This window comes from Oculina patagonica, chromosome 1, assembly GCF_052425735.1.
Source record: "Oculina patagonica isolate OP01 chromosome 1, crgOcupat, whole genome shotgun sequence".
NCBI lineage: Eukaryota > Metazoa > Cnidaria > Anthozoa > Scleractinia > Oculinidae > Oculina > Oculina patagonica.
This window is the reverse complement of record NC_135758.1, coordinates 13,478,173-13,487,982: the sequence shown is the minus strand read 5'-3', so window position 1 is coordinate 13,487,982 and position 9,810 is coordinate 13,478,173. Positions and strand designations below refer to the sequence as shown.

The 9,810-nt window shown below is 40.4% G+C and overlaps 1 protein-coding gene across 1 annotated transcript; it reads right to left on the bottom strand.

Moving 5' to 3' along the window:
• Positions 1–8,983, bottom strand: LOC144657571 (neuroendocrine convertase 1-like). The gene is given in 14 exon segments (XM_078517920.1): positions 1–345; positions 347–639; positions 683–1,161; positions 1,423–1,653; positions 2,523–2,623; positions 2,951–3,163; positions 3,838–4,010; positions 4,668–4,756; positions 5,190–5,266; positions 5,544–5,581; positions 5,751–5,850; positions 6,593–6,718; positions 7,173–7,277; positions 8,528–8,983. Coding segments are annotated over 14 exon segments (2,496 nt in total). The 5' UTR covers positions 8,738–8,983; the 3' UTR covers positions 1–84.
• Between the last annotated feature and the right edge of the window lie 827 nt (positions 8,984–9,810).

Sequence of the window (9,810 nt, the reverse complement as noted above, 5' to 3'; positions counted from 1 at the left end):
TTTATAGAAAACCAATTTTATTAATTCAGCCTTAATCCAAATATCTTACACACGTGATTGAGACGCATAAAAAAATCCAACTAATTAACTACCCTTTTTTAACTTATTCTTCTTGGTTTTAAGGTATTCTACATAAGACCTTCCCGCTCCCCGTCTTCCTAATGTTCGTAGGTAATTACTGTAAGTATTGTATTGTAAAGGATTACGATATGCAGTAGCTGGTCTCCAGTTGGTTATTTGTTGATATCCCAGCTGGTCGTTAGTTTGTGGCACGGCAGGGTTCACTTGAGGAATATATCCACGAGGATTCCCAGGCGCGACATAGTGGTAATAATTGGCTATTTGAGTTCTGATGGTAGTCAGCAGGAACAAAGTTATTGTGTAGAGATTGTATTGGGGAGTAGATAGCCTCCTCAGGGTTTATCTGTGCTAAATTAGTTTGCTGTCCACCAAAGGTGCTTTGCGTTTGACCAGTCTGTTTATTGTTCGACATAAATGCACTGCTGGGTTGTTTTTGGGCTTCATGTAATGGCACTATTGGTTGAGCTGCAAGGGTCAAGACGGCCGGGTTTGGAGCTGAAGAGGTGGTGTAGGTTACCACTTGAGGTGATATGTATTTAACAGGCGCTGTAGATGGAGGTGGAGTGGGGAGGAGGAGCAGGAGGAGCAGAAGAAGGAGGAGAAGCAAACGTGTAAGTCGGTCCACTGGGCACCTGATGAAACTGAGGAGGCGCCGGTGAATCGGGCACTGGAACCGAGTCACGTGGCTTGTCGGGGTGTTCAATTGGTTGATGGTTGGGTTTTTGTTTGGTTCCGTGTAAAATAAGCTGCCATTCGGTTAGTAAGCCGTGATTGGGTCTGTTATCACCAAGGTCCTTTATCTCTATAGTCCATGTACCCCTAGGATCCTCGCCCCACGAGTGCGTTGTCATGAAGGGCCACTTTGTGAAGCCCTCATCGGAGAGGTCCTCTTTTCTTGGGGACAGCAGGCAGGATTTGGTTCCCATAGGGGATGTCAGATAAACAACAAGGTCCCCACGCCGTGTGTAATCCAAACTTAGCAGTATCTGTACATGTTCTAGGTAACGAATCTCAGCCGCAGTTCCCGAGCATCCATTAGAGTGCATTGTTATCTTCAAAGGCTCGTTAAATTTGATGGGCCTGTGGAGACAAGTCATTTTGGTGAATGTAGATCAATGGACGGCTGAGATAAACAACTGTTTTTAATTTAATAACTGTTTTGATTCTCATAAGCGTTATGAAAAAACAAAAGTTATTTGGCATCAGTCGCTTTTTCGTTCGTTCGTTCGTTCGTTCGCACTTTCGGTCGGTCGTTCGTTCAGTTATTTATCTATCCTAATGCTTTGCACCGAAAGCAGGGATTTTACAGCATGAAAACTTGAACGTTATTTTCTAACTTACTTGCGATCCTGATTGATTTGTCCCCGGCAAATGGTCTTCTCAGGAACAGTTTTAAACGTAGTAGGTTTGGCTAATTCAATTATCTTTTCTGCAACTAACAGGCCGAACCCAAACTTCCTATTGACATGTAGGCCCACACCATTAGGACTCCAATCTTGATCGTGTTTAAGAGGTTCCCAGTTTGATGTCCACACTACAATATGCTGGACGTCACGCCACGTTAGACGAGGGCTGTGTAAAACATAAAACACAAGAAAGGGATTGCCACTTAAGAAATTCTATCATGATAGGAGCGATTTTTCAGTGACTTGGTTTTACGTAAATGGAGCTCTTTGATTGGTTAGGAAAAGTCTTGTATGTGCACTAACCAATCCGCAGAGCAAACGTGCTGTGTTTTCAACCAATCAAGACCAAACTGTGCAAAAACTAATCAAAATTGCCTTACGCACGTTTTTCCGCGCTTGGCACAAGTTGTATGGTTTCGCTTTGTGTTATGATTGGTTTATTACCAGCCATTGTTTGCGTTTGCTGTGATCAGTCAGATAACGCAGATGTGTTAAGTTTGGTTTTTGGGTTAGGATAGTCATACGAAACCGCTTTAACTTGTCTGTGTCATTTCAGTAACTACATGTATTACAATCAGTTTTGGACTGTCCGTCCATGCGCTTTTCGATAACGCACCCACTTTATGCAACCTGCAAGCCAAACGAACCCCCAACTGTTTATTTCACGCTAGATAAGAAGCAAAAAAGGTCGTCAAAAAGGTATGTATACAAGCAGAAACCCTTATGGGTTTCTGATACAAGTAAAAACTGCTTGTAGTCGTGCCAAATTCAACAAAAAAAAACATTTTTGCCCGAAACTCCCTCTAAACTCTTTCCAACCAAATCCTTTTTGGTTGCTCTGGGTTTCTAGAGCTTGTAATTGCCAGCCTTTGCCCATAATTTGCAAGATTCTTGAGTGTTAAACGTTCTACAAATATTCCAAGTGGATTGTTTTCAACGATAAGCAACTAGTAGACTATTAGCTATCAGTTGACCAATCACTACTTGCGCATCATCTTAGCCATTTTATAAATTGGTTTTGATTGTAATCCTTACTTGACCTCCAGTGCAAGAGCTATAATCCCTGCAGCCAATGGAGCAGACGCCGAAGTTCCCGTATGTCTTTCAGTGCATTCGTTATGTAAATCAGTAGTGACCTGATAAAGCAAATCGATAACATTCAAACGTACAGTTTTGTGTAGGACCAAGTGGGCTACTGGTAAGACAACTGCCTGCCTTTCAAGGTTATTTTGACTGTTGTCATTACTATACAGTTGGTAACTCGATGTACTTTGTGATATTTCCAGAAAGGAGACGCTGAGTCATGCCTGGCCACTCCAGGTGAATTTGTACCCTTTAGTAAGAGGGGGCACCTCCCATCAGGGAAAAATTGCACGTGGTCCCTTAATTGTGCCGTTTTGAGAGGCTTGACTGAACTAGCAAAAAGACACTGTTTACAAAAAGTAGACATTTTCCATACTTACAATTCTTTTCTCTCCGTGCGCTCCGCTACTGAATGTAGTGGCCAGAGTGGAGGAACAACTCTCAGAGTACCATGGTGACTCTCCATGATCAGAAGCAGAACTGATTGACAGTGTGTATATACTGTCTGTGTACCCGTCACAGTTACAACTATCCTCATGCCGCCCGCCATTGCCTGACGCCCAGACGAAAATAGAGCCCAGTCCACCGCGACCCTATATAATATAACAACCAGGAAATTATTAGGCGTTTTTTATTTTCAGTGTTTGTCAACTACTCCTTAAACAGTTTGCATTCGTATCTTATGTAACAATGCAGTAGAATTTCGAGCCAATAACCTTATTTTTAGATTTCTTAATTCTTAGTTTTTCAATGATAATCTCTTTTTCAAACGTGTCAGAGTAAAACGTCAGCCAGCCATGAAAGGTTTATGATTTCTCCGATCTGTCATTCCGTTTAAAGCTATGGATGATCACCGCGCTAGTCATACAGCAAATGAGACATTATTCTCCTCTTTTGTACACAGCATAATATGATGATACGAAAAATCAGCCTTGCTTGCGCTGGCCTGGTTAAGGCTATTAATTAGAAGTTGGCTTACCAGTTGATCATATGTGACGAGTCGCAATGCACTGAACTTTTGATAATGACTCCCTTATGAACTAGTGATTAACTTGTAGGATAGGCAGTTTTGCAGGCATATCGTTAGAGCGCGTTTTGCGACAGGCGAAAACAAGTTGTGCGCGGCAATTCAGTTCCATAACTTTTCTATGCCATAGCTCACTAAAATGACCGTCCCAGTTCAGTTGCGTTTTAATGATTTTTCGGCTCTACGAAGTTTGGGCTGCCAAAGTACGTGCAAGATGGCGCATTACATCTTTTCAAATACCTTTGTAATTCCATTTTCAAACGCAGCAGCTGCCAGAGTCCCAGGTCCCTCCACAGTAGCGCCGTCGTCACTAGGCCCCCAGCTTGCAGAGTAGATGTCGATAAACTGGGGATTAAGACTTAATGAGGCGGCTTCCACTTTGTCAGTCACTCGGCCGTCAAGCATGCGCACTCCTGGATAATATAAATATATTCAAGTTAGTGGAAAGGCCAATTGAAAGCTATCAAATGTAAAACGTCAAGAAAAACGCCCAATCGTAACCTACCGTAAAATATACAAAATATCACGAAAAGTGCTCCGGCCTATGTAATCAAGATAAGGTCATCATCTGCTAAGCGTCAGAGCATGTAGACAGCATTGCATTGCTAGCATTGAAAGAATTTGAACTACTAGCTAGTGGCCGGGAATGTTCAGTACCACAGAAAAAGATTGCAAAGGATGCCTTTGTAAACCTTTATCGCACATTAACTTGTTTTGGTACTTTTGCAGTTAATGAAAAGCAGTATAAATGTTTTAGCCAACGCTGAATCGATCGAGTCGAAAGTTATTAAAAAACATGCACTTTTACAATTTTTTGGCTTCTTAGTATAAAGGACTGTTAAAGACTCTCCGAAAAGTGTTCACATTGTATTCGTTAACCGTCAAAACCCTGATTGTGGATTAGACTTTGGTAAGAATCACGCACGCAATGCTTTTGACTCTCGAGTGCTGTGTAACAACCCAAATATAATAGCGACTGTAGTCACCCCTTTAAGGAGTGACTACAGTCGCTATTTGGGTTATTATATTTACACAGCACTCGAGGGTCAAAATATGTTATCACGCGTTACCTCCAATCTTTGCGTTGTAAGCCACGCCCACTCCACAGATCGTATTGTTTGCTTGAGCCGCAACTTCTCCTGCACAGCGGGTACCGTGTCTACAGCAAAGCAAGCACAATATTAACGACCACAGTCAGTGCCTGATCTACCCAAATTAATGACATAAAATGTGACTAAAACGAAATCACGAAGCGGCCCGTTCAGTTGTTAATATCCATTCAACGTGAGGTTTGTTTTCTTTAATGGAAAAGCTTTTGGACGGAACCGTCGGTGTCACTAAAGAGAACGTAATCGTAAACTGGTGCACTTGTCTTCTTTACGTTACATATTTTCTTCAACCGTTTTCCGTTGTTCGTATATACATCCGGAAAGAGAGGCACTGTGCGAGTGTTTTGCATATTTTAGAAGTCATGAAGTTAGGACATTTGTCCTAGTCTGATTTCTCGACCTCCACATAGCTCGAGGCCGCCACTCCCAGCACTTTGCCTGGATGTTCAGTGTTATTGTGTACAGGATCTAAAAAGAACTTACTTGTTTTCATTGGTGGGATCATAACGCGGAAAAGGGTCGCCATCCTCACCATTAACATCCCAACTGGCTTGAGGATCCTAGCAAAATTAAATTTAAAGATAACGATAAAGTCATCATGCAGGACTCTTCTTTTATGAGCATGCCAATAGTGCATACTAATAATAAAAAAAAAAGATACGTGCGTTTTGTTCGATTTGTTCGGAGGGCCTGTTTTGTACTATGCTTCACTATGCTATCAAAACTGACCTTCCATATCATTATTCCAAGATTGCTACTTCATTTAAGCTACAACCCACTTGACAGTAAGTATTCAGAGACTCAATGTACTAAAGTTACAGTTTTATTCTTACTTACGTAGTTTCTTATGAGATCCGTGTGGTTATGCTCAATGCCTGTAGCAAGTCAAACGAAGAAAACAAAATACCGATCATAGTTTATGCCAACTTAAAAACGTTTTTAAATTGAGCTAAAAAATGTTAAAATGATCTCAAGTGTTCATTTTCATTGATTGCTGAGTTTAACTTAAAATATTTATCAATTATTGGTGGATAGTGGACTTACCATCATCCAGGATTGTAACAACAACACCCTTTCCAGTGATTCCTTGATTCCAGACCGGTAGAACGTGCACATCTAAGTCTTGATCCGCTCGCTTATCGTCCTGATAAGTAAAAATTAATGAAAAAATTAAACAAAATAGATACGACCATAATCTTTCTTTTAGGATTCGTTCGTTATGCAGTCCGAGACTGAAATATGTTCTCAGAGAACTAGCTGCACCCTCGATGAGTTTCCGTTTAAGAGTATTAAAGCAACATGACTGGCTTTAACAAGCAGGGTCGACAATTTTCAGATGCACATGCAGTTTTCTAATTGGACAAAAAGAGTTCAGAATCTCTCCGGGCTCGTGGATTTGTCTGGATAGACAGTTTTGTCTTTATCTTGTTAAGTATACGCGACATTTCAAGTCACGAAAGAGTGATGCAAGCTGTTGAAGTTAAGGTTTGTCAAGGATAACACCTTGCCAACATAAGTTTCGAAATCTTATTTCCTGTGGACGGTAATATCTTTGGCAATTCAGACAAGCCGAATAGCTTAGCCTATCTTTCATAGCTTGCATGTATGTGTATGTTTGTCTGTGAAGTGCATGCAAGCAGTCGGATCTTCTATTTAAAAGAGACAAAACGCAAAAATAGTAAGAAAGAATAATTGGCGTGGCACGCAGGGTTGAATTTTTTTCTCGCGGTTTGTACCACTCGCTGTACCGCCCTGAATGCACTGTGTAGGAGAAGATTTAATTTACGTCGAAGATGTTTATTGTATTTTGTACAATGTTAAAATCAGCTCTATTTTTAGTTACATCTCAGGCGACATAAACGACTATAGACGTGATGTTTACTCACCAGATACCACTGAGCGTCCCACAGTGGGTCTGAGAAGCGAGGCACGATCCCTCTCGCAATCATGCGGTCGTGAAAGTGACCTCGTTTGACGCGAATTTTTTCGTGTTGTTGTTCCGCCCATATCACCTGCAAAGTAAATAAAATTGTTTTATAAACCTGGACTGAGTCATGATATCACATTGGTCATGATAAAAGCACCGCTGTTAAAACAATTTGGGCTGCAAGTAATACGGTCTCTTTTTGCCGTCGAGCGATTAATTAACTGTATAAATTAATTTTGCTTGAAGTTTGATCCTTTAACTCATCGGGATTTGTCAAAACTAAACACTCAGCATTTTGCGAATATTAATAAAATAGGGTGGAATAACCTATTAAAAGCATACATAAAATTGAATAGAATCAATTTAAACGGGGGGCGGCGGAAAACAATCTGAACAAAACTTGACGCGATTTTACTCTTGAAAATGTGTCTTGAGGCTCATTACTAAAAAAAGGCGTGTTTATTTGCATTTGCAAAAGATTCTCTTTTTTATAGATAAATTAAGATACTTAGTAAAAACACTGAAGTGGGGAATAGTACTTTAGGATCCTGCATGAGTTTTCCCGTCCGTTCCTCCGCACTTCGTCTTGAGCGGTGCGGCTCTTCTGCATGCTCTAAGTGATAGAAACCCTCCAATGTACCGATCTACAAGGAGACAAAATCAATATTAGCTATTTACCAGCTAGCTGTACGGGATTTTTTTTGGTTAATAAATAGTTCGATAGAGATGTAAATGACGATATCAATGTTGCAATGTATCCTAGTTGGAAACATTCTGCCAAATAAGAGTTGCTGATTTCCGCCATAAAATTAAAATGCTGTTGTTAGGCCTGGAAAGAATTTATTGCAGTTAAATTTATTTGACGTATACGGATCTCCACAACAACCTGACGGAAACACTTTTTTATTAACACCATTTGCAAAAGCAATCTTTTAAACAAATCTCTACACAACAGACAGCCTTCCACAGCGGTTGCTTTGAGAATCGCTAATTGATGGTTGTTGGTAATTTGTAATGGAAGTAATAAAAAGGAAAAAATAGACTTCCCCTACTCATTTACCTTGCAGATTTCAAGTGGAATTTTTATCAGAATGTTTTGCAGCTGTTGAAATTTGAGGTTTTACTAAGAAGTAAAAATGCGAAATAGACTTACCCGAACGAAACTGTTTTATTATTTTTAAACAAACAATCCGATTTTAGTGAACAATTGGCGGCATAAAAAGGAGCAAGAATCTATTGAAAAATCCCATTTAATCTTTTCACACGCGAAAAATATGTAATGAAGGTTTCTTGATTAAATTGGTGTCAAGATTGTAGGTCGAAATAAGGTAATGAAGTCACCGGCTGAATTCTGATCAAAATGGCTGGGCAGAAAAACATTGCCTTTTACCAAACTCCATTTCACAATTGGCATTGTCGGTTGAATTATTCTTACTTTAAATGATAAAGAATTGAATTAGCTCTTAATATCATGGAGGTGCAACTTATTTTAGATTGAAGCATGTGGTTCTATTCGCTGCCAAAGTGGAAAACATCAACCAGTTCATAATATTTAATACCGGTATCTTATCGGGGAGCGTGAAAATTTGGCGATTTCATCAGGCTAAAAGCCTGATTTTCCTCCCAAAAATATTAAAATATAGTGGGTTAGGTGGCAAATGCCTGGTAAAACATTTTTTGACGAACAAGCTTTTGCATCGAGTGGGAAAATATCAAGATTTGTTGACCGAGTTCGTTGTCTGACCTGCCTGGTGGCCAGTGTTTGAGAGCTAGGCAGGCCAAAAAAAACATTATACTAGAATTGATATTAAAAAAGACCGGCAAGTACTTGTAAAGCCCGCGCGACATGCAGGCAAAAGAACCACATGAAACCTATTCTTTAGTCAATACGTACCGGTTCAACTTTTTCAAATCCATGAGATCTGGCTATTCGTTTGGCGGACTCGATGCCACCCTCCACCCGTATTGCCCATCCGTTGGTGTAGACTTTTTCTCCGCTGTTAGCGAGCCGTTGGGCAAGGACGTTCGTCTGTTTGGGCCACGCAGTAATGAAGACACATATTATTATCTTGGCGAGGCCCAAAGCCCATACAACTCGAAACATCGCATCGCTCCGAACTTTTTCGTGGAGAAAATCTGACCGAGAGTCGAGGGAAAACTCTGCCTATTTATTATTAACGTCAACGGATGTTTGGTTAGTTGCGGAGGTCATCTGTCGTACGACTGGCACCTGTCATTTACTGTTATAATCAATTGATCTCTATCACGAATGAGCCAATCACAGTTCCTGACGTGAAGAGGACGAAATGCCAAACGGGAACATGGGCACGCTTCCTTTTCAATTCTTTTGGAGAGCTAACAATTGTTTGAAAGCCAGAAAAGATCGTTCTGTTATGGAATTAATTTTCAATCACTTTTTTTTATAGAAACGTTTATGAAATGGTTTTATTTTAAGCGAGTATTTTATAGCATGTGACTGATTCCAATCACAAATCAAATCGGGCAAACATCTGCCAGAATTTTCGCAATTCTGACCTTATCATTTGCATTGACGCAGTACTGGCGGGCGAATTTTTAGTTCGCCGGTTTTCCAGCTTATCAGATGAGTGGGTAGTTCTGTTGATCACAAGGACCCACAAGCAGTGATACAGGCTGCATGCGTGCGTATGGCAAATGTCCTGAAAAGTGAAACAGTAAACAATATAATATGCGAATGTTACTCCGGAATGATTTCCAGTAAAAACGATTTAGGGTAGAAATAGAAAACACTGAGAGATTGATCTCCCTTTTGGAACGCGGTATAACGTGTCTCTCTATACTGGCGTTGGTCTTCTTTACACGATCACGACGCGAAAGTTTTTTTTTAAATAAGATTACTTTATTCGCAATGATGGTGCGAGTTTCTCTGCGGTACAAATACACGCAGTACAAGGTTTGATGAGGTCAGTATATTAGTTTTATCCATGTAAGCACTTGACGCAGGAAAGTACTCCTGATAATTAAAAGTAACTCGAAAAAGTCTGCGGTAAGCCACGGCAGTCTGATGCTGAATATGACAAGTGCTCTCAACATGGCGCGCACACCGTACGTACGCAAAAAGTAGGTTAAATTAATGACACACAAACCACCAACATTTATCAGACAATGAACAGAATGGCTAAGTGAATTGGCTTTTGC